The sequence below is a fragment of the Acanthochromis polyacanthus genome, chromosome 2, assembly GCF_021347895.1.
Source record: "Acanthochromis polyacanthus isolate Apoly-LR-REF ecotype Palm Island chromosome 2, KAUST_Apoly_ChrSc, whole genome shotgun sequence".
Classification (NCBI taxonomy): Eukaryota; Metazoa; Chordata; class Actinopteri; family Pomacentridae; genus Acanthochromis; species Acanthochromis polyacanthus.
In genome coordinates, this window is record NC_067114.1 from 4,092,605 (window position 1) to 4,118,109 (window position 25,505).

General features: G+C 41.6%; 1 protein-coding gene across 1 annotated transcript; it reads left to right on the plus strand.

Moving 5' to 3' along the window:
* Positions 1-25,505, plus strand: tnfaip8l3 (tumor necrosis factor, alpha-induced protein 8-like 3). Its single transcript, XM_022201459.2, has 2 exons — positions 1-443; positions 24,357-25,505. Exons 1-2 carry the CDS (start codon positions 398-400, stop codon positions 24,917-24,919), a joined length of 609 nt encoding a protein of 202 aa, XP_022057151.1. The 5' UTR covers positions 1-397; the 3' UTR covers positions 24,920-25,505.

Genomic DNA, 25,505 nt, shown 5'->3' on the forward strand with positions numbered 1-25,505 from the left:
GAGGAGGAGGGACTGAGCGGCAGGGAAAAATGGGAGGGAGAAACCGAGAGGGGAGGACGGACCGAGGGTGAGCGAGGGGGAGGGAGAATCTGAGAAAGTAGATGAGAGGCAGAAGTAAAGAGGGAAACTGAAGGGAGTCAGGAGAGGCGATCGAAAAGGAAAAAGTAAAGTAAAAAAAGAGGAGGACAGCTCAGCAAATAAGCCCAGTAGCATTCCTCTCACAGCTGCAGTGATCCAGGCTGGGAGGGGAAGTTTAGCTCACCGGGAGAGACAAAAAAAATACACAAGAAATTGCATTTTTTTTTGTTTTCTTTTTTGTTTTTCTTTCTGGGTGAAGAGATCAGGAAAAAGAAGAACCAGAGAGCTTCTGCAGAATCTGAGCGTCCTGCAGGGGAAGATGGATTCAGACTCCGGAGAGCAGAGTGACGGAGACCTCTCTCCAGGTACGAACCTTTTAATCCTCAAAAGCATCACAGCAACTCATCACTTTCTGACATGCTCTGCTAACTAAAGCAAATACACTTTATATTATAGTGTATTAGTTCATTCAGATTCTTGGTTGGTTCTTTCCTCCTGTTTTCCAGCGCATTTTTGAGCATTTTTTACCAACTTTGTGCCATTTTTCTGACAAATGCAGCCTCTGTGCAACCGTCACAAGCTTGCCCACCAATCTAAACGCTGCTTTAATGCGTCCAGATTTAGGAATCACAGCGTTTTAAGTCACTTTATCCGGTATCTGCCTCCTGAGATGTGTGAAATCCAAGCTGCTGTGAGCTCTGATGTGTGCTGATGCCGGTGACTGGCAGAGCCTCGGCGAGCGTAGAGGATGAAAGCCGGCTCAGTCGCCACCAAGAACAGGCAAGCTCTGACACGTGCAGCCAGTTTGTTCATCAACACATCCAGCTTGACAGAAAAAGAGAGAGAGAGAGAGACGGACTCCCTGAACGCTCCTGCATCCCACACTGACGGGGCATGACAAGGTTTAGTTTGCTGGAAGTTACATGTGGTTGTTTTCATGAGGTTTTATGGTGTCAGAGCACAGGGCAGGGGTTTATTGCAATGATGAGAGTTATACATTAAACATGCACACAAACATAAACGCTCCCTTCGTGTCGACTCGCCTCTCCTCTCTTACTGGATGTTTCCCAGGATTCCACGCAATGTGGGCGATGCATTGAACTGTGATTCTGTGCAAAAATATATATAAATCACGCCAGGAGATGAAACAGCCTCGTGTAGATTTGTTTTGGCTTCAGAGATTATCAATCACACATGGAGGTTTATCATACTGGAAGTGTCAAATAGCAGTTTGTTGTATTAGATTTCAACTTTATCTGCTATTAGAGAACTCTGGGATGCCCTAAAATCACTCCTGTATGTGGGAGCTAATCTACTATAGGTGTCAAATGGTTTTAATTTATGGCTTCATAATGTTGACATTGGTGTGGCTGTTTTGTTTGTCTGCGTAGAGCTGTTAATGATGCTCAGTTGAACTCTGGCCATCTGTCTGTCCATCTGGACCATTGTCTGTCTGTCTGTCTGACTTTTGGTAGAGAAATCTTGATGTATGAGCCAGAATGTTCTACATGGTAGACATCGTCAGCAGGCGATAACATATCTGTATCATCTGCTGACTCTGGGCGCACAGTCCAAGGTTAAAATATCAACGAGGACTTTCATGCAAACCCACACGTTTGGCACCAAAGCCAAGCCGATCCATAGAGACAGAGGCTTTATTCATCTCTCTTTCATGTGAAGAGATGCAAACTGTTTTCCAGAGAAACGGCCAGAGGTAAATCATGCAAACATTTGTCTACAGATGCTGTGATCTGCCGAAGTTTCCATCAAGTCTTTGTCATGTAAGAGGAATAAACTGCTATCTTTTAAAATCAATGTTGCACATGTTGAATAGGAGCGATAAATGGACGTTTATCTCAGAGAAAGCCTGACTCATGCTCAGAAGGCATCGCTGTGCTGCAGTTTCTACTCTTCAGTCAGTGAAGAAAAAAACTCATAAGGCTCATTTTATAAGGTCAAATGTCCCGAGAAAAGGTATTTTGAAAACAGGACCTTTTTGTGAAAGCTCTGCCATACACAAACATGACCCTTAATCCTGCTGGTGAGGATGAGGGATGTGTGATTGATCTGCGTTTTATGCAGACGGATTCTGGCACAAAATTTCAGCAGTGTAAATATTGAGGTATTTGGTTTCAGGTGTTTTTGACCCGTCAGCTCTGTCCTTGAGTTGTTGCTGGTTGCTGTTAGAGCGAGTGGGTGATGTTGTTGCGGCACTGCCTTCATTTTAACCTCAAATAGCATTTTTATGAGCAATTATAGTGTATTTCCTTTCACTTTTGTATTTCCCACAATGCTGTGGAACAAGGCTGGCCTTGGTGAATTCAGCTGCAGATTATGCTGCCTTTAAGTGGAACTCATGAGTTTCTTTTCAACTAGAGAAGTCAAAAATAGATTACATTATGGGTTGCTTTTCAGTGGTTTTAAGGCACAAGAACATTGTTGCTAGGTGACTGACAGCAGGCAGACAGGGAAATAACTTTATTAATAACCCTGAGACGAAACTCGCTTGGTCAGATGTTACTTTTAAAACTAATAAAGCAAAGCTGAGATAGTGGAGGGTAATTTTCTGCATTTAAAATTATGCTGCGAGGCCAAAAATACAAAATGGATAAGCTGCAAAAAAATAAATATTAAAACACAGTAATTTTCTAAAATCAGAATACATCATGTGCATTTGTGTGGCTCTTTAATGTGTATTAAAGAAAATAATCCAATAAATAAATTGCAGGTATAAAAACAATGGAATTAGTTGGTGTAAACACGATATCTCTGAAAAACAACAAAAACATAAATATACGTAAAATTACAGAACCAATATTTATTTTTTTTGTCAACTGTCACAAACTGTGCATTTTTTTAAAATTTATTCTGAATAATAAACGTGAATTTAAAAATTAATAACTTATTGCATTTTATCTAAGTAAAGAAAGAAATATTTATAAAACTATTGATAAATTTACTAATGTTTTAATCTGATATATATATCCAAAAAAACAAAAAATGCATTAAAAAATAATTTTTAAAAACAGAAATTTATGATAATTTGACATTACAGGTTTTTAATGTTATTTTTCATTAAGTCTGTTCATTCAAAGTCTTTTTTGAAATTATGTATTTCCAAAACTGATGAAAAAATCTGTTATTTGAAGGAAGGAAGAAAGGAAAATTGCTGTAAAATTAAGCTTTTTTTTTTACAGCGTAGATAACTAAAGTAATAAATGACTTGAAGCCCTACTGGAGTCTGCTGTTTCACTCTCTCAACACTCCCCTCTTACTGCAACACATGCTCATTCTTCTGCTGCATGCCTGCATTCACAGCCCACCGTAAAACCACGCTGCTGCCACTCAGTGTATCCACAGCTGCTGCATTTCCAAAGCTCCACCTCCAGCCCAGCAGCCACCTGTAAGCTCTGGCCTCCCTGAGGGGGAAGCTGGTGCTGCTGCTCCCTGCTGGGTTGAGCTCCATGTTTTCTTTGTGGGGAGCAACAAGATGCCACACATTTATTCTATGTTTGCTAATGATCTATTCCATGTGAGCAGGCTGGCTTGTGCTTAAGTAGTCATGAATACAACATCAATCCTTCAGGATGCGGTTAGAAAAAAAAACAACGCAATAACGCCGAGTCTGTCTGCAATAAAAGGCGGGATGTTAAATAAGTTCTGTTGGTGGAAAAGCTATTGCATTTTTTATGACATGTGAGAAGCATCATTAGAGAAAGCCACATCTTTCTTCATTGTGTTTTTCCATCTCTCCCATAACTGCTTTCGTTACCTTTTGTTGTGATAAAGCACAAAAATCAGCCGCAATGCACAAAGCTCCACTGAAAGAAATGCCATTTAAAAGGAAACGCACAAAGACTCACATTTTTTCTCCCATAATCACCCGGTCATGAAGTGAATGCCTGAAACCAAACCAGTAGTGGCTGATTCATGCTGCAGTGCATCCTGTGGTGGAGTGGAGCCGACCACACCTGATTATGAGTCAGAGCGAGGCCGACCGTCAGCACACCTGTTCACTCTGCACAATGGCTGCACAGCAACCCCTGTTCTCCAGTTAGAATTATCATTTAGCTGTTGTATTTGTCTGGAGAACAGCGAATAATCAGCCCACGGTCTACTTTCAGCTGATTCATCACCGTGGCCCAGTCGGCCATCTGCACTGAACTATTTCCAGTCGTTTGTGTTTGCTTTCAAATTTTGTCGGGCAGGCGGACTTGTTGAAGAGAGGAGCTGTTGTAATAACAGCTGTGAGATTCATGAGGGCATGGGGGCCGTGCTTCTATTGCAAACAAGTAAACTGCAGATGCTGTTAGATGACACAATTTAAATCTTGCAGCCAGGTGATCCTCCTCAGTGTCCATTCACACACTTAAAAACCAAACCGACTCTTCAGCTCGTGTTAATTGCCGCTAATCCGCGCTTCCACAAACACTTGAAAGATCCCAAAGAGGAGGGATGAAAAAGAAGAAATCGCAGCTCTATTACGGCAGGCCAGAAGCACTCGGCAATCAGAGGAGCGCTTCTGCCTCATGATTGCCATGTTGGCAGCCCGGCCACATGCTTTACACATGAGAGACGGACTCAGAGCTGCAGCACTCCCATCTCTGACAAATACGCAGACGTACTGAAGGAATGCCTTCTCACTCATTCCCTTTGGTTTCGTGCTTTCCCAACACATGCATCCCTGACTTTTTTCTTCCTTTTTCTTCTTCCTCTGCCTTTAATCTGGCCCACAGATGGAGAGTGCTCACTGTGCTACACCCAACCCTCTAACTCACACTAGAGACACCAGGAGCTGTTTCTGGAAAATTGTAACTGAGAAAAAAAAAGAGAAAACAGGAGCAAAGCTGTAAGTGGAAAAGACTACTCAGGGGAAAGTGGTTTTTTTTCCCTATAGTTGAAGGGAAAAGACAAAAAAACTACTGAGTCCCAGTCTGACTGTTAGTGCATTTCCCCTTGTATGCATGCGTGCACTGGCACAATGATACTGTGGCATTTCATAGTGTTTGTGGGACATTTGGAGAGAGGATCGTCTCCCCTCGGCTGATCCATTACTAAAACACGAAATTAGACCGCAGAGGCTCTTTGACAGGCATTCTGGTCAAAGGCCTCATAGATTCAGAAGGACGAGAAGGCTGCGGTTTTACTGGAGGGCCAGTCGGCGCTAAGTAAACAGTCACCAGCGCCGAATGCTTCTTTGAGGGAGGGCAGAGGGCATTAAAAGGAGGCTTGATGGTGTCAGTGGAGCACTGAGTCCGTGCGGATACAAACACGCACATCAGTGTTGTTTCACTTCTTCCCTGACCTAAATTCATGAAAGTTTTCTTGAGGTCCAGCTTCAACTTTACGGTTCACACAGGGGTTTTCTCCATTAGTGCCAATGAAAAGTCTGACTTGTTTGTGGGGAGCCGCTGCAGTCCGGGTTTGTGTTACTTACCTCCCCCGAATATCATCTTTCCGCGCAGATGATATGGAGTTAAAACAGAGACTTTTCCTTCTCCCACTATGCTCATCAGAAAACAAGGTGGAGTGTGAAGAGCTTTTCACACTTCGCTCTGGTGCAACTGAACTCACAGTGCTGATTATAGCGTTATGAGGCTGTGGTAGGAAAAAAGCGAAATAGCCTCGGTCAGCGTAACGTTTCACAACAGTTCGTTTCGCAGTGAGTCGAATTATGCCGCTTTCAGCACGCCGGGAAAACTATTTACTTTCAGGAGACAGTTATACTGGAGGTTCAGACATTTCACGAGGAAACTAGGATCAGAATTACCACATGGAATTATTAGGCTGCTAGCGAAGAGGTTCAGAGAAAGAATGCAGTCACTAAAAGTCAAATCTGCAAATGTGAGTGTGCGTTTATACGAGTGTGTGTGAACCACAGTTATTTCCTGGTCATTAGTTAGTGGCGGGAGAGAGTCAGAGCATGTTGGCTTTACACCAAAGCTCACAGCGAGAGCCTCCGAGGCCAAAGCTCAGCGTCATATCCAGTTTTATCACCCTCAATCAAAGCAGGAGCAAGCTTTTAATTGAGGAGCACACACAGCTGAAACCCTGCCCTGCTTCCTGGTTAACCTTTACTCCTATAACTGCCTGTTAGTTTCTCATCGAGGGTTTATTTTGCAGCTGTTTTCCGGAAAAGCTTAAACATCAACCACTGTCCTGGCTACTGCGATTTGAACATCTCATCATGTGAAAATTAAAGATCAACGTATGACACTTGCTACTTGGATGCTGTGGTTGTTAGATGCTAAATGCTGCTTATTCTGTTGCCAAAATTCATAAGTTACAACCAAATTAGCGACTGTTCCACTAACTTTCAATTTCTCCTGCAGCATTTCTTTCTTTCGGCTTTTTTGAAAGTGTGAAACTTGTGACAACACTTTTTCTTAAACCCAAAAAAGCAATATGCTAATACATTTCGCTATAATTAATCTGAAAACAAAAAAATCAAAGCTATTCAGCATCGCTACAGTATGTCGCTGCTCAGTTTACCCTTCAGGACGTTTGCTAATGCTCTCTTCTAATGTCATTTCGCCGTCATTAAAGCTGTAACTGAATCTCTGCCGTCTATAAAAACACCATCCAGCCCACTCAGCTGGAACATTATTACATCCATGTCGGAACCCGCTGCAACCACGTAAATGTTGGTATTTGCTAAAGGAAAATGAATGGACGGGGTTGCACAGTTTGTTTTAAATTAAATGTTGCTGTGTACTTACACCAGAGCTGTCAAACATCAGGCCCGCGGACCAAAACCGGCCCTCCAGAGGGTCCAATCCGGTCCTCAAAGTGTAAAAATTACAGAGAAGACGTTAACTGCAAATTGTAAATTCGTAAAACTGTAAAATTTTAATTTTAAAAATTTCTAGACCATGACAAGTTGTTTGGACCATAGAGTAAAATACTAGATTGTTCATTTTTCATTTGGTGCCTCATTTTTGTTGTTGTGTTTTTTTTGTTATTTTGTGTTTCCTTTTTGTCTTGCTTGTGGTTTTTGCATAGACTGTATAAATAGTGGACGTAGCATCTGGCTCCAAAATTAAAGTGTCAAAAACTTTCAATATCACGCTAGGGTTGGCTCCAAACAGCTTTTTCTCCATAGACCCCAATTCATTTTTGGAGAAAATAAAATTTGATAGACTGATGTTCTACAGCTCAGGATTTTTTTCCTGTTAGTTTTCATGGTCAAAATGAGAGATCAGGTGGCCGATCTTAAAATAAATCAATACTGAATTTTAAATAAATCGTTAAAGTTGGCGGAGCCAGGGGGCGTGGCTATACTTGATAGACAGCAACAGAAGCTTCTGCAGTAAAACGTGGGCGGGATAAGAGAGTCCTCAGCCAATCCTGCCCCTAGTTGCTCTCCGGTCCAGTCTGTTTGATGACGCTTTTTACGTCACTGGCTCCAAAAAATCCAAAACGGCGACCAGGAAGTAGCAAAATCCGGGCTTCATTTTCTCAGCATTGAAACCAACGGGTGACGTCACGGCCAGTTTACGTCTGGGTTTTTGTCTTGTTTTTGTAATTTTGTTTCACTTTATTTGTTGCTTTTTGTCTGGTTTTTGTCGCTTTGTGTCTTTGCTTTGTCTCACTTGTGTCATTTGTCCATTTTTTTGTTGATTTGTGTCTCGTTTTTGTAATATTTTGTCTTGTTTTTGTTGCTTTTCGTCTGACTTTTGTCGTTTTGATGAAAAAGTAAAACATTACATTGTTCAGTTCCAGATACCTGTGACTAAATGTTGTGTTCTTTACAGACACTCTGTGATCTGGAAGTTGTAATGTGGAAATGATAAACTGAGGATGAATATTGCTGAAATTGAACTTATTTTTCTTAAGAAATGTCAGGTTAATCGTGATGTTTTGTAAAAAGATAATTCCTTAAATGTGAGCATTTTCAGAATGTACTGAGTTATCAATAATTACAGATTATTATGCTGTGATTTTACTGGTGTGGCCCACTTGAGATCAAACTGGGCTGAATGCAGAACCTGAACTAACAGGAGTTTGACTCCCCTGATCTACACAAACTAATCAAAGGCTGTGACATACGTAGTGATTATCTGTCAAGTACACTGGAAGCTGAAATAACATAGATTATGGACACAGAATCGTTTTTTTATCAGGTTGTTGGGGGTAGAAAGGGCAGCTAGGGGAGTGTTTCAGCTCTATATACGGTCCATGGCAGGCCGAGCTCCTCTGTAAGTGATTTGAGGCCTCACTTTTACGTAAACTCAGAGTGGGTGAACTAGTAAACAAACCAGGAGGCCAAAGTTCTGGGGAAAGCTGGCAAAAAGAGGGCGATGGTGCACGCGAGTGTTTGTGTGTGCGCGCCTCTTAGCGTGCACGTGCGCGTCTCTTTGTGAGCGATGCCACGGCATGCTGAGACTTGGCCGAGGTCTATGAGAGGAGCGACTCACCCAGGGCCGGAAAACACTTACTTCCTTGCCACTCACGCTCGGCTCGGTTGTTGTAGATCTGGTGAGAAATGGAGAAGAGAGGAGGAGGAGGAGGAGGAGGAGGCAGACGAAAAGAGATGAGAGCTTCACGAGAGAAAAGACAAAGACACTACAGCCGCTTCTTAATACAGCTGCAGATGATGTAAAAGAGGATGAGAAGATGTTCTTCTCGGTGTTGCGTGAGCCTGATGTAAAGGAGTTCTGACAGAAGCTCGACAATCAAAATATAGACATGTGATTTCACGTCTTCTTCTTCTTGAACACCCCCACCTCCTCCTTCCTTCTTTCCTTCACGCTCCTTTCCAACGAAGTGACACATCTGCAAACGTTAAAATTGTATATTTGTTTATTTTTTTCACATCTGAGCATTTTTCAAGCTAAATTATCCTTTTTTTCTCCCCTTTTTTAAAAACTTTCTTCAGCTCACTTCTATTAATCTTGACTGAAAAGTGTGAAATGAAAAAGTACATATTGCCAGGTCTTTCCTCGCTCTCTGAAAATAGCGCAGTTTATTTATTTTGGATGGAAAATGTTAAGGGAACATTGTGTCCGGGGCCAGATAAAGTAGCTCAAATATATGATCCTCCTCTATATTTTATTAGGGCCACAGTCTCACAGTCTGTCATTAGAGTTCACACACACCCACACATTTGTACCCAGCTTTCTATAAATAGCGTCCCACTGTTTTGTGACTCAAGTTTGGATGCTCACCATTGAGTTTTTTTGCACAGTGTCATCGTGCATCAGTCAAACAGCCTTTTCCTGCACTGTTTGTCGGTTCCTCTTCACTGCATTCCAAACAAACTGCTCACAAAAAGTGTAAAAAGCATAGTTTGAATCTTTATTATAGAAATTATCTCTGCACAGAAGCAGATCTGTCATTTGTTCGTATCAAAACGTTCAGGATTTTTGGCCCTCGACCATTGGTCACATAACAGGATTTGGTGGCAGAGGGTAGTTTTCCAGAGAAGCTCCCAGAGGAGGGAAGCAGCGAGGGGAGACAGCCTCCAGCCAGTTCCCATGCCCAGCTAACCAGCTAACTGTGGCCCGGCTCTTTATCGCAGCCAAACAATGGCACACACAAGGAAACCACAGCTGGTGAAGACTTTAGCTTTACAGCAGATGAGAGGGCAGAGGGCAGGAATCTCACAAGACCCTTCAGCTCCTAACAGGATGTCCTGGATACCGCTTGACGTCCTCCTCTGGTCTTCATAACAAGGAGTGACTGTGATGGGAGTCAAGGGCAGAGCGGCGAAAGGTGGAGGTCGCATCGCCGCTATCTGTCCCCTCTCTGCCACCGTCCATTTCTTGTGACAGACGATCAAGCCAGCGGCACATTAATCAATCAGACGTCTCCAGCCACTGCTTCATTTCGCCTCGTCTCTTCAGCTCAGCTCTACGGGGACATGGCCATTAAAACTAAGAGACCGAGAGACAAAGAGAAAGATGAGGGATGGAGCATTAAATAAGGCTGTGCTGCAGCCAAAGGCAATCTGTTCTTGTGTCCCTCCTGGTTCAGAGAGGCTCCTAAGTGCTTCTCCCTGGACTGTTCGTCACGGCGGAGGAGACACTCAGAGGAGTCCCAGGGTAAACACACTTCTAGTTTCAAACACTGTCCCTGTGTGTTTATCATACCTCCTCGTTACCGCTACATTAACATCAATCTCTGGGTTTTTATTGAGAAACTTCTTACAGCAGGTTTGTTGCTGAGTCAAATCATTTCTGACCTGACATCATCCTGAAGTGTATAATGTTTCACCTTCACTTAGACTGCTTGCTTTGCTTTGGTTTCAGACGTTACATTCCAGTGAAGCAATCTTTCTTTTCACTTAAAACAATATAATCCATCTGGGAAATGTTGGCGAAGGGTTTATTTGAGGTTTTGTAGATCAAAATCAGAGCTGTTGTATCATATTTGGACTAAATGTAACCCAACCTGATGTTGTTTTCCCCCATCAAAGAAAATCCAAGGCTTTCAGTACGCTGTTTTTTAGCACACGAGCAAAAAAAATCATCATCATTTTAGCATAACTAACTCAAATATATACAACTATTGTGTCACCAGAAATAGTGTCACCAGAGCACACACAGTATATGACAGTATTCAGTATAAAAACTGCTAACGAGGTTCTTATGAAAGTCAAACTTGGTCAATAACAACATTTGAGAGCTGTAAGAAGGTTTCATAATCATAAATCAGCCATTTTTTCTTTTGTAACATGAACACAATTCAAAACTGTTTTGGTAAGAACCCAAATGTTAATGATTCAAATGTTTTGTAGAGGAAATGCAAACTTTTTTGTGTCTATATGCCACACAAAGTGATCATTGTTTTACCTCCCACGTGTTGTTGGCATCTCTGTGCTGCACTCAGTGATATCTGCACTGAACATTTAGATCATGGATGTATTAAAGCTGCTGTCCGGAGTTTGAATCGCAGTCTCTCCCAAAACACTGGTGGTCCCTCCCTCCCTCTGATTTCGCCCCTTTATTTGTGCACGCGCGCAGTACATGAGAGAAGTGCCCGGAGTGCTGCAGCATCTCGCCTGTTTTGCTGTTTTCCCCTCTTCTACATTTAGTACATTTAGTAAATAATAAAGGAATTACGTTAGAATGCTGTATTGAGTCTAACTTGTCCTAATACCAAAATAACATGAATCTGCTAGGACGAACTAGTAAAGTTTCAATATGTGATTACACTCGTGTATCCCTCTCGATGACGTTGTTTATCAAACTTAGTGCATTTACGCGTGTATACGTGTTAGATTGTTTATTTATTTCTATCTAGAGTTCAGAATTGCATGACTCCTCTGACGAAGAGTATGTCCCAGACGCCCCAACATCTTCCTCCAGAGGTCGGGCATCTAAACGAAGCCGTCAGGCGGGCTATGGAGGCCGTGGTCGGGGAGCGACGCGAGCACCCCGAGCCAAAAAACGTCCTGCAGTCTCTTGGTCTGACAAGCCGTGGGATTGGTAACTTTTCTGGAAGTTGCTGATCCCTGATGCTCTCTCCTCCACAAGCAAAACAAATGTGCGCGCGGTTGCGTAGTGCGTAGCTCGCCCACCTCTGCATGGGCTTGCTTGCTGTGCGCGTAACCGTTGATTGACAGCATGACAAAGCTGAAGCTCGAACTTGATTGGTCGGCAGCGACCGGCGCTTTTTGGAATAACATGGGGGTCTATGAGAGGAAGGCGGAGCTCAGGAATAAATTTTCATATCGCGTTATACTAACTTTATATTATAGTATCGAACTAGACTAACACATTTAAGCTTTGTTAAAAAATGATACATAAATTGAAAACAAACGGAAACTCCGGACAGCAGCTTTAAGCCGAGTATAAATCTGCCATGCAACGAAAAGATCATAAAAAGTGACCCATACTATCAGGCTGCAATCTGGCCATAAATAAGGGTTATTTTTTAACCTTGTTTAAAGGGGAATATGTGTGCACTTTCATAGCAAAACACTGTTAAAGGAGATTGTACAAATAAAATAACAAATGTGGACACACATTTCATTAAAAACAAAATTAGATTCAGGGAAACATCAATGTGTTCGCTTTCTTAGTTGTTTTAGCACTTCATGATGTTTCCTTCTTGTGCATTCATCTTTATGTTACTCATATGTTATTTCCGTGAAGCTGTGGAGGCTTTTCTGCCTCATTTTTTTCTCGCCAATCGAGACAAATAAAAACTAGGTCTGAGCAGGAACAGTACAGTAGCACCTGCACAAAACATTAGCAGCACACAAAAAACAAATCCCAACATCCATTTGTCTTGTCAGATTTTTAGCACTAAGTTAGCAGTGTGCCTTTTAACAAGGCCTGGGAACTTGGAGGGAGGATAAATCTATATTTCCTGGCAGTAAAACATGAGCCAGCTGTAACCTGTACATCTCAAGTCTCAGCCAGAGACACTAAACGATCCACATCTACAAATGGGAGTGAACTTTGTAACTCCGTAGCCCGACTTCGCACAAATGAAAGTCATTAAGGTATTAAAACGGAGTCATTTATTAACCTTAAAGGTCTGAATGTCCCTCCACATCCTGAGCAGCTGTTAATGGCACGGTGAATGACCTCTTTCAGCACCACTCTGCCCTTTGGAAACAGGCTCAGAGTCACAGTTTTCCATGTCATGAATAATGCACATCACTGCGCTGCACTGTGCCGCGTCTCACTCCGTTTCTCCCAGTAGAAATCATATCTTACTGGAGCCTTATCATCGCCGGTTACTCTTAACTACATACAAACGCACACATGCATTACAACAGACAGAAAAGTGTGCAGGGGCGGCAGGTTTGAGTCATCAGCCGAGCTGTGGGAGTCAAAAATACGCCTGTATGGAGCCTTGTGCAGGTCCAGAGCGAGTGGAGGAGAGACATGAAATGACAAAAAAAAAAATTCTCTCCGTTGCTTGAGTATTTCTGGCCTGCATCGTGAGGCATCTTTACGCTCTGTTTACTGTATTTCTGTGTGCTTCTGTGGCAGTGAAAGACTGACAGAACACAGAAGCTCAACAGGTCACAGGGAAGTATATGTGCCTCTCCTCTAGCGCCATTAGTTGAGGTACCAGCTGGCACAGTGAACCTCCTCTGCACCTCTGCTGGCCTCCCAGACTTGCTTAACGCTAACCCTGCAGGCTATTAAAACCCCCTTTACTACTGCAGAATGACCCACTCCATTATTTTCCTCAAGCCTCGTAAATGCAGCCAGAGAGTCTTGCTGCAGAACCAAAAGCAAACGAAAAAGGCTGAGGCTAAAGAAGAGGAAGTCAAGCTGTCAGCCGTGTTTACTTCTCCTGGGGGAGGAGCTTCTTCCCTGACATTTCATTGGTATTGATACATTGTGGACGCTGTGATTGCGCTCTCTGAAATGGCACCGCCGATGGATGACGGACTTTATTACTGACGGCATTTCCTGGATTTCTGGCCTTTCAGTCTTTCTTCTCTTATGTGAAATATGAATGAATGCAACTCCCCAGAAAGTGCAGCTTTACAGCACACACGAGGCACAACAGGATTAGCATTGCGCTGCTGTTCCCCTTGTAAAATAAAATATCTGAAAAGTGTCTGGAAAACTATAGCTGTGGTAGCATTTACAGGGTGCTGGAAAACACTGCTTTAACAGAGGTATCCATATGGAATACGCTGCTGCCTGCGAATGGAAAATCGGTTGCAGATGGAAAGCAAATGTGCATCAGCGAGTTTTGGTTATGGCTATAAATGTGCTACAAGGAAGCTTTGCAGAGCTCAACAGGTTTTTTCTGTTTGTTTGTTACCCAAACACCTTTCTGCATCTCTGAATCACTCTGTTGTCTGTCAGCAACCTTCACTGTTTGGCTGAGAGGACAGTAAACACATTTCCTGTTCATTCCTCTTCCTGTCTCTTATCGCATGTCCATCGTATGCTAATGTCAGCCTCAGCGGGATGAATGTGGATGAACACCTGTGTCTGTTGTGTAAGCACAGAATCATGTGTGGCGTTATGTATCAGTGTTTATGAGGCTAAAACAACCATCCGCTGCACCTGTGATCACAGTGACCTGGTTTGGTGCGCACTAAAATACTAAACATCAGTGTGTTGTCATTAGCAACCATAAACAGGGACTCACTTATCGAGTATTATCTTTCCGTGTGTGTGTGGGTGTGTGTGTGTGTGTGACTGTATTGCTCCCAATGTGGGAACATGAAGTGTTTACACAGTCACATTTAAGGACCCATTTACTGTTGGGTTTATTGTGGAAATTCTGTTCAGGTTAGGGTAGTGTTAGGGATGTAGTGTTAAAACACATGGAAAAACAGTTCATATAAAAGGAAATAGCAGTAAGATAATATTTTTCGGTGAATTAAACACAGTAAAACTATGGAATTTACCAACCAATGCCTTGGTTTCTCTTTGTCTACATGTAAAACAATACTTTTTGTTATCTGTAATTTAACAAAACAGAGAAAATCTGAAAAAAATTTAAAAAGTTGAAAAATTATTGGTCATTTTTCAGTCTATTATTACACATAATGTTTCCTTCAAATAATCACAAATATCTGTAAAGTATTTATATTTTTGCTGAATTAAATACAGTACACAATAAAAATGAAAAAAGAATAACAGGCTCAAATGTAAATGCCTAGAAAATTAATACTTTTTAAATGATCTTACCTGATATTATGTGTATTTACCAAAACAGGGAAATTTCTGTTAAAAAAAATTGTTTACTATTTCTTAATCCTTAATACATATCATTTTTATTTCAAATAACAGAAAATATCTGTAATGATGACATTTCTGGCTAACTTAAAAACAGTATACACCTCCTGTCAAAAGTTTTAGGACACTGTCTCATTCAAATAAAGTAGAACCTGTCCTACAACTTTTGACAGGGGGTGTATTTCATCACATGGATGTGATCAGGGCAGGACTCTGATCATACATGTAAAGTTTCAGGCAGATTGGAGCATGTTCAGGACATTTACACAGCATTTGAAATTTCATGGCGAAGGATCAAAATTCCAGAGGCCGCCACGGACACGCCCTTTGACTTTGGAAAAAGATTTTAATAACTTTGGATCATTAAGGCCTCCTGTATGTACTGGGACAATTTGAGGTGAATTGGAGTTTCCCCCTAGGAGGAGTTCACTCTAGAAAAAGAATGAAAAATGGGCAAAATCTGACATTCAACGCAAAATAGCTCACTTCCTGTTGGGTTTGGAATGTGTCTGTCACTGACTTTTTTGTTCAGCCTGATGTGCTGCACATGTGTACCAAATTTGGTAGATACACCCCCTGTCAAAAGCTGTAGGACAGGCTCTACTTTACTTGAATGAGAAAGTGTCCTAAAACCTTTGACAGGGGGTGTAAATAGTTCAGCTTTATACTCAAACAATGTAAAAGAACAAAATCCCAGTTCTGATGTGGACAATATTTTTTTTCACTGTCGACATGTAAATTAACACTTCTTTTTCCTGTGATTGTATTAGTTTACTTGTCAAATCTGTAAAACAGTGAATTGTTCAGAAAAATTACAGTTTTAAAACTTTGTCTTCTGCTGATAAATGTGAGTTAATGTAATTTCCTCTCATGGCAACATGGAAACATGACTCGTCTATGTGGGGATCTTAAACCCTGAAGATGCTCAGAATGATTCAGAGCGAGAACATAGCGACAGCTGCAGAAGTAGAGGACTCATAGTTCTCCAGAAATTATCCTAATGATTTAGAAACCTGGAGTAAGGACAGTTCCACATGGCTACTTTTTATTTCAGGGTTATTTTAGTTCAACACCCCACGTCTTCCACTTTCTATCAACTCCAGCAGCATCTTTGATCATCGCTGTAAAAGACACTCTGTCTGCTAACGACGACGTTGTTTTCTTAAGTTGTCGAGACATGAACCTCAGAACACTCGTACTCACACACTCACACAGTCGCCTCAGTCAGACGTGTGTGTTCTGCTCTATTCCGGCTGATAAGTGCCTCCAGCGTTGACTCAGTAAAGGCCAGTCGGTCCTTGTCAGCGTTAGCTGCTGGCTCTGCTAATGGCTCATTCCTCTGCTTGCTCTGGAACGAGACCAACACAAGCCTCAGGAAACCTTGTCACAGCCGAGCCGCCTGGTACGCTACACAAAATATCCAGATTAGAAAGTGGTTTCATCTGCTGTCGAGTGTTATCAGTTTACACAAATAGCAGATCTGCCAAGAGGCCCGAACAGACTCACCTAACATCCAAAGAAAACCCATTTATTTTTGTTGATTCATTCACCAGATGATAGACTGAGCTCTGAGTACACAGAGGCTTTTACGATAGCTAATTCTAAGACAATGCAACATGAAGCGTAAGATTAGCTCAGCTGGGACACTGAAGTTGCAGTTCAGGAAGGTGTTTGGCCATTTTATTCATGCTTGCATCAACCAGCCAGTAACATCCAATAATATCCACACAGCTGTAGGCTAAAGCTGGGTTATTATTACCAGACACCTTCGCTCTGAGGTATAAAGCCTCAGGATCAGTCTGGAGAGCAGGAGTAGTTCCAGCTCACGGCCACATCAGCAGTTAATGTGCACTAAGTGTTGATTAAAGTAAACATTAAACACTCTGAAAAACATGATTTTTCAGTTACATAACAAGATGCTTCTCCTGAACATTCAGCTTTGCTCTAAACTCACAAATTAATTTTCACTGTCAAAACAAAAATGACCGCCAAAATAAAATACAGCCAAATTCTAACAGGAGTGTATTGTTTTCTAAAATGTGGCTGTAACTGTAAATTCTGATGCTTTTTTGACACAAAAAAGAAGAAGGCTGTTGTAAAAATTGACGGAGTGAACTGAACAAAAGTTTGACAAAAAAACAACACAAACAGGGGAAAAAAGGCCAAAATAAGACACAAAATGACATGAATGAGACAGAAAACAACACAGACAAAGCACAAAATTACACAAAACAACCACTATGAGCCACAAAACAACAAAAAGAAGACACAAAATGGCACAACAAAACAAGTATGACACAAAAATGAGATGCAAAAATGCACAGAAGGAGACACGAAACAATACAAATGAGATGCCAAACAACAAATGACACAAAACAATGAGCATCATGCAGGTATGTGACACAAAACAACACAAACAAAAAACATAATGACAAAACTGGCACAAAAACAAGACAGTAAATGACACAAAACAACATACAACAGACACAAGACGGCATAAAAGAGACACAAAATTGCACAAAACAACTACGAGACACAAAAGAACACAAAAGAGACACAATATGACACAAAAGAGACACAAACCAACACAAAACCACAAATACGAGACACAAAACGACACAAAATCATGCAAAACAACAAATACAAGACACAAAACGACACAAAAGAGACACAAAATTACACAAAACCACACATGCGAGACACAAAACGATGCAAACAAAATGCAAAATGAGACAAACAAAATCCAAAACAAACATAATCTCTAAATCTCCAGTAAGACTGCGAGTCGCCCACCTCAAAACGACCACAACACGACAAAAACAAGACAGTAAATGACACAAACAAGACACAAAACAACACAGAATGAAAGTAGTTACAGAATTACACAGTGAACCTCATATTTTCCTGTAGAGTTGGAAACTATCTGTTTAAATACATACAGTTGTAAATGTGTACAAATACAGTAAAACACTCCATCTGCAGGCATTTAATGTAATTTATGTTTCATTTCATTCTCATTACATCTGAAAGGTCCCTTCCTGAATGTAAGAAGCGTCTCCGGCTGAAATGAACATAAATCCGTGCACTTTTTGCAGCGAGCCACCTTCATCAGAGCAGGTTCTGGCTGGTCTCCATGTTCCACACTGGATGTATGTTCTGATGCAGCACAGCAGAAACTGTTGACTCAGCCCTCTGAAAACATCAGGCGGAACAAAGAGGGACTGTCTAGTCAACAGCCGCGGCCGGAGAGCAGCAAGCACCTTACTAATCCTGATGTTAAAAGTAAACTTCACCACCTCCCAAAACACTCTTACGCAACCGCTTTGATGGGCCAGTGGTTTCAGCGACTCTACACCGGCTCCGGGTTTGTTTGCAGCAGCGCTCTGCAGAATATCCACTTTACTGAACTGTACACTTGAGACCTAGGGAAAATAACGAGCAGGTAGTGGAGGAAAATAAATAACAAGATAGACAGTTTTTCAGTCCTGACAGCTTGGACTCTTCTCTAACTCAGTGTGACACTTTGGTTCATGCATGTCAGTCCTCACAGCCTCTGGGTGACAGGCTGTATGTGAGAGAGTTCCCACTGTCTTCATGTAATCATCTACCCTCTGTATGTGTTAAAATCTCCAGACTCCGAGTCACCCACCTCCTTCTACCAGCACTGCGACTCACCAAATGACAAAAACAGACACAAAATTACACAAAACAGTCGATATGAGAAACAAAACAACAAATATAAAACACAAAACCACACAAACGAGATGCAAAATCAGACAAACAGGAACCAAATCGATATGAAATCTCTAAACGTGCTAAAATCTCCAGACTTTGAGTCGCCCACTTCTTTCTACCAGCTCTCTGACTCATCAAATGACAAAAACAGACACAAAATTACACGTAACAGTCAATACAAGAAACAAAACAACACAACCAGACACAAAACAACACACAAGACGACACACAAAACACAAAAGCAGCCACAAAACAGCACAAATGAGACACCAAATAACACAAAACAACACAAATGAAACACAAAATGACAAAAAGAAGACAAGAATGACCTAAACGAGGCACAAACAACACAAATATGATACATAATGACAAAAACAAGTAAGTAAATGATGCAAATAAGACATCAAACAACAAATAACAACACAAAATTACACAAAACAACAAATACAAGATATAAAACTACAAAAGCAAGACAGAAAACAGCACAAAAGAGACACAAAATTACACAAACCAACAAATACGAGATACAAAACAACACAAACAAGACACAAAACAACACAAAAGAAACACAAAATTACACAAAACAACAAATACAAGACACAAAACAACACAAAAGAAACACAAAATTACACAAAACAACAAATACAAGACACAAAACAACACAAATGAGACACAAAATTACACAAATAAGCAAATACAAGAAACAAAACAACACAAACAAGACACAAAACAACACAAACACTAAATCACATAAAACAACAAACACAAGACACAAAACCAGAAAAGCAAGACACAAAATTACACAAACCAACAAATACAAGATACAACACAACACAAACAAGACACAAAACAACACAAAAGAGACTCAAAATTACACAAAACAACAAATATGAGACACAAAACAACACAAGTGAGACACAAAATTACACAAAGCAGCAAATACAGACACAAAACCACAAAAACAAGACACAAAATTACACAAAACAACAAATACAAGACACAAAACAACACAAACAAAACACTAAATCACATAAAACACAAATACAAGACATAAAACCACAAAAATAAGACACAAAATTACACAAACCAACAAATAGGAGATACAAAACAACACAAACAAGACGCAAAGCAACACAAATGAGATACAAAATCACACAAAACAATAAATACAAGACACAAAACCACAAAAACAAGACACAAAATCACACAAAACAACAAATACAGACACAAAAGAACACAAACAAGACACAAAATTACACAAAACAACAAATACGAGACACAAAACAACACAAGAACCAAAAAGATGTAAAATCTCTAAATCTTTAAACCTCCAGTCCGACTGCGAGTCGCCCACCTCCATTTACCAACTCTGACTCACGTCTCACCCGGCCTCATGTCCGTTCTTCACAGTGTTTTCTTCCCTACACTCCCTCATTTCTGCTTACATTCTTCATCACTCGGGGACGTGCAAACAGACTTGAGACAGGGGTCAAGGCGAGTGAGTCGATAGCCACCTGCTGGTCCTCAGAAACAGGCTCCAGGCTGTGTGTTGGAGGGGTGGCAGGAGAATAATTAGTCCGCTTATAGCTCTGCAACTTTAAAAAAAAAAAAGAAAGAAAAGTGAAAGTAAACAGCAACTCTTTTTAGTGGAATCTTTCTTTGCCACAGATCTTGTTTTTTGAACAGGGTTGTGGTTCGCACATATCCCATTTTCACATCGCCTGCACGAGCATCGGTCTGACAAGGCCGGCTTTATGGAGCAAGCTGTCACCTTTATCAGTGTGCCAGGGTTTCAGAAATCTATCCAGTTGGGTTTCTGAATATCAGAGGCTCGCTGGAACAAAGAGCTGCTTCAGAGAAACAGGAAATGACAGTGACAAAGAGAGCCTGTTGATGAGAGGCACAGATCTGCCTAATGAAAACCAGTTATATATCCTGGTGGTGCCATTCAAATATCATGGAAGCTACTGTTCTGTGTTGTCTATTCATCCCCGCAAGCAATAAAGTTACCCTTTGGTATTTTAAGAGCAGAATCTGGACATGAGGGATGAGACACCGGCTTGTTCCTGCTGACTGAGGGTGAATGTCTAAAGTGTGTGATTTGTTTAAAGTTGTTGGAGGTTGACTCTTCTTCTGCTGGTGACCCTTGTGTCGACCTGCGGGCCAAATTGATCTGTTTCAAAGTTTGAAAATGTGGGAAAAATATATATATATATTTTCACAGTGAACCTCTTGCACAGGGAAATTTTTGAGATTTAAGGAATTCAGTCAATGCATGGAGACGTACCGTGTCATCCACCACAGGAGGTAGCAGATTTCAGGAGAAAAACTTAACATTAAATCTGCACTTCACTGTCAATAACACATACACAGATACATGTTGTTCATGGGAATTGGTAGTGACCAAACCAGTGCAAACATCAGAGCTGATATTGCGTTTATATTAGCGAGATTACCAAAAATACGACTCTAAACAAATATTTATGTTACTCAAGTGTCCCTCTACAACTGTTTACTTAAAACCTTCCTTCTGTAAATCTTATAAAGTGATATTATTAGGATGAAACACTCGTCCCCATTCCCACAGACTTTGCAGTGTGCAGATGAAAATCTGCTTTTCTGTCTTTCTATTAATAAATATTTAAACAGCACCTTTAAAAAATGAGCTTACACGGTGCTTTGACAGACAAACCAAAAAAGGTAATTCTCTGGAATAAACTCTGCAATATTACAGCAGAAAGCCAGTCAGGCCAAACTGAAGGGAAAAAATGGCAGCTCAGGCTTCATTTTTACAGTCAACATGATTTTACTACTTGCTGTCATGCAAAATCTGTAAAAGAGCAGTAAATTGTTGAAAAAATTACCATTAAGCGCTGTTAAAAAAACCATGGAGCTGGGATTCACTTCTACACAATTCTACAACCATGTGTCACATTACTCGTTTTAAATGAAATTATCTAATAAATCAGCATTCATAAGCCTCTCTCAAGTCATTAGTAAGACCCATTAAAACTCATCTCTGTCTATCACAGTAGTATATTTTGATTTTTTTCCCATGAAAATAACGTTATCGTGCCTTAAAATGGCTCAAATTTAACTCCAATCTATGAAATCCCTAGTCTAGCCGCGCTAGACAACCCACGGCAACGAATTTAATTCTCTGCCAGGGTGGGTCTAGTTACCCTCCATAAGGCTCCAGGCTGGATTCTCCTAAAACTGGCCGGACCAATCACCATGAAGTGTAGAGTCAGAAGGCGGGCGTGATGACAGAGGCGCGACGATTCTGACAGAAACAACCGGCGCACAATAAACAGTTATCTTTCGACTCGTCTTTGGCCACAGCCCTTAAAGATTTGAAGCTAAAATTCAACTTGAAAGATAAACAAAGGACGGCACTTAAGTGTTTCATTGAGAAGAAAGACGTATTTGGACTTATGCCGACGGGATATGGCAAATCCTTAATATACCAGTTGGCTCCGCGGCTCCGCGGCTCCGTGGCTCCGCTGGTTGGGAAGCTAATGGGACTTAGCCACAATCCGCCGGTGCTCTCGGAACTACGTCAGCCTATTCGTTGCGTTGATTGGTTGTATACCTACCCAATTGCTGCAGAGGGATTTGAAAGACAACCTTTTAGCCCGCCTCCCTCCCTGTCGAGCTTCCCTATACCCTTGTGCCTTCAGAAACATGGGTGTAGTATGGCTAGGCTATGAAATCCCCAAATCAATTTAGAAATCACAAATCAAAAGGGAATTTAGCACGAATACTAAAACAAAGCGCTGAAAATGCCAAAGCCCAGAATAAAAAAGACTCATCCAGTAGGTATCGAGGGAGCTCAAATCAGGAGTCAAATCGTTCCGACGTCTGCGTGTTCGACATCCTCACTTTTGTGTAACACACGATAGGTCTCAGTCCAGCTCTGATGAAGCTGCACCAAGGAGCAGTGAGAAGGAACAGTACATTTTTAAGTATTGGGGAGAAAAGACGTTAGCCTATATTAGCTGTTAAATGTCATGCTGGAGTAATTATATGTTCATGAAATGCCATTTAGCTTCAGAGCAACACATGAAATGTCACTTCTCTGCGTTCACATGAAATGCCACGGATCAGGTTTTTTCCGATTGTCGTACATCCCTCTTTTGTGTGAGCGCAATCAAATAACACACACCCAGATGACGCAACGGTGGCGTGAATCCTAAACAGTCACATAGCTGTCTGTTTTAATGAAATTATAATGACAACAAAGCAGGTGTTCTTTCAATTTGGCCTCATCTGCTGCTCTGTGTAAAGCCCACCGGGCACTGACACCCCCATCAGCTCAAACTCCCTCTGTCTTCTCTCTCTGGATGAGGAGGAGGAGGAGGTTGACAACGTGCCCAGGGAACAGGGGAGGAAAAAAGTGATGCCTCTTTCCTTGGCTTTAATCATAATAGGAGTTATCTGGTGTGTAATTTGAAGCTGGGTGGCACCTAAATAAACCCCCCTTTTTCCGTCCTCCCACTCCTCACATTCAGCAGCATGTCGGGCTGCTGAGGACACCTTTGATGTTCTCTTCTGTGATAAATTGTGACACAAACACAAAGCCGTGATCAATGTCGAGTAGTGGAGGGATGCCGTGCGAGGAGGCGCGTATCAGTGCACAGCTGTTTGATGTTATCCACAGCAGATAGTCATTCTTCCCGGCCGCTAAAACCACCGCCTCCTCCAGGAAGGCCGCCGCCCTCCCGTAGAATGTGGCTGCACTTGGTTTCATCTCCTCCTCGACACATCACTGCTCTGCTCCGTGTTGAATTTTCACTAGAATCGGCCTAAAAGCACACCATTGTTTTAGCAGAGTCCACGTTTGAAACCGACTGGCTCTGGCCTTTCTTCATGCCAAGAAAACTGAATCATCCAAGAGGAGTTTGCATCAGTGCTGTGCCTTCATATTTACTGAGATCACATTAAACTGCTACCAGTTTTTTTTTTGTTACACAACTTAGTGTTGTGTAACAAAGAAAAAAAGCCACTGTCCTCTCCTGAATGATAAAAAAACAAATCTACAGTTAAGATGAAACTTTTTGCACGCAGAGTTCTTTATGCAAGAACAAAGTAACGTCTGTGAAAACCAATGAAAGAAAAGGCCTCTATTATTATTATTATTATTGTGAGTTGCAAAAGTCTGTTTGTCCAGATGGAATTCAGCTGTTACATGCAAACACAGCAAACTCTGAGGGCGGTGGTTAAAGACCATAATAATAACATGTACAGAGATGACAGTGTGCCGTGTTTTCTCCGATATTCAGAGCGTTGTATTTATGAAGAAAACACTAGAGCTGATCCATTCCATGTCTCTTAAAGGTACAGAACGCTGTATCCTTTGTTAAACAGGATTAATTTTATATTTTTTTAAATATTTTTTTCCACTCAATGCAATCTCTGTTGACACCAGGATTCACAAATTGAAGCTCATACTTCAATAGGATCATTATTGTACTTTTTGTGCCGGACACATCGTAAGCAAAATAAGCATTTCTACCACAGATGACAGCCGTAAAAACACAAAGTCACAGTTTGGGGGTTTCATTTTGATAAACAAAATAAAGGAACCAAGTTGAGGGGTGAACTTTCTGTTTCAGTATTTTTCTACACAATCTGTTTCCAGTTCAATAATACGTGGTTAGAGATACACACTGATATCATGCCAGCTTGTTTTTGCAATATTCAATTTGTTGTATTTCTGACAAAACATTTGTGTCGATCTATTCGATTTCTCTTTGAGATACAGAACACTGTATCCTTTGTTAAACTGGATTCAGTTTATATTTTTTAGCCTTTTACTCGTGATTGCACCGCTTGCTCTAAAGATCGTATCTTTCTCTGTCTTTGTTTCTCTTTCTTCAGGGCAGGAGAGCTTCAACTCTCGCTCCCTGGCCCTGCAGGCCCAGAAGAAGATCCTGAGTAAGATGGCAACCATGGTGGTGGCCAACATGCTGACGGACGACACCAGCAGCGAGATCCTGGACGAGCTCTACAAGGCGAGCCGGGAGTTCACAAAGAGCAAGAAGGAGGCCCACAAGATCATCAAGGACGTCATCAAGATCGCCCTGAAGATCGGCATCTTGTATCGCAACCACCAGTTCAGCCCGGACGAGCTGGACACGGTGGAGCGCTTCAAGAAGAAGATGAACCAGGCGGCCATGACGGCGGTGTCGTTCTACGAGGTGGAGTACACCTTCGACAGGAATATTCTGTCCGAGCTGCTGCTGGAGTGCAGGGACCTGCTTCACACCCTGGTCGAGCAGCACCTCACCGCTCGCTCACACGCTCGCATCAATCACGTTTTCAACCATTTTGCCCACGGCGAGTTCCTGGCCGAGCTGTACGGGGACGGAGAGGAGTACAGACTCTCTCTGAGGAAGATCTGCAATGGCATCAACAAACTGCTGGATGAAGGAACGCTTTAACCTCTTGCACTTGACCTCTTTCACCTCCAGCTCTCTCTCTCCTCTCGCACCTTTTCTCGCTGCTCTCTCCTGCCTCCTTCTATTTCCTTTTCACTCGCTCACCCCCTGACCGCTGCATCCTACGCCTCCTTACTGCTCTCGTCTTCCTGTTTCTTCCGCATCCATTTTTATGGAGGTTGTTGTAACATCCTGCTGCTGTGGTTCAATGAGGGAATGTTTTTTTCTTTAGACTGTCTTTCCACTCAGTGGATCATCGCTGCGCACTAGGACAGCCTGTTTCACCTTGTATGCATTATAGCATTCCAAGTCATACCCTCTGTGTGCAAAAGTGTACTGTACCAATGGCCAAAAAACATACATATTTGGATATGGAAGATAATCAGTAGTAGTAATCAGTCTCTCTCTTTGTGTGTGTGGGAGTGTGTGTGTGTGTGTGCACATGTGTTTGTGTGGACTTCGCCTGAATAATGCTGTTTTGTGTTTGTACATAAGACCAACTATGACATGGTGTGTGTATTATGTATCTGTGTCAATCTTCTCCACAAGGGTGTAACACTTGTCTTTTATTAAAGATTTCTTTAAATCA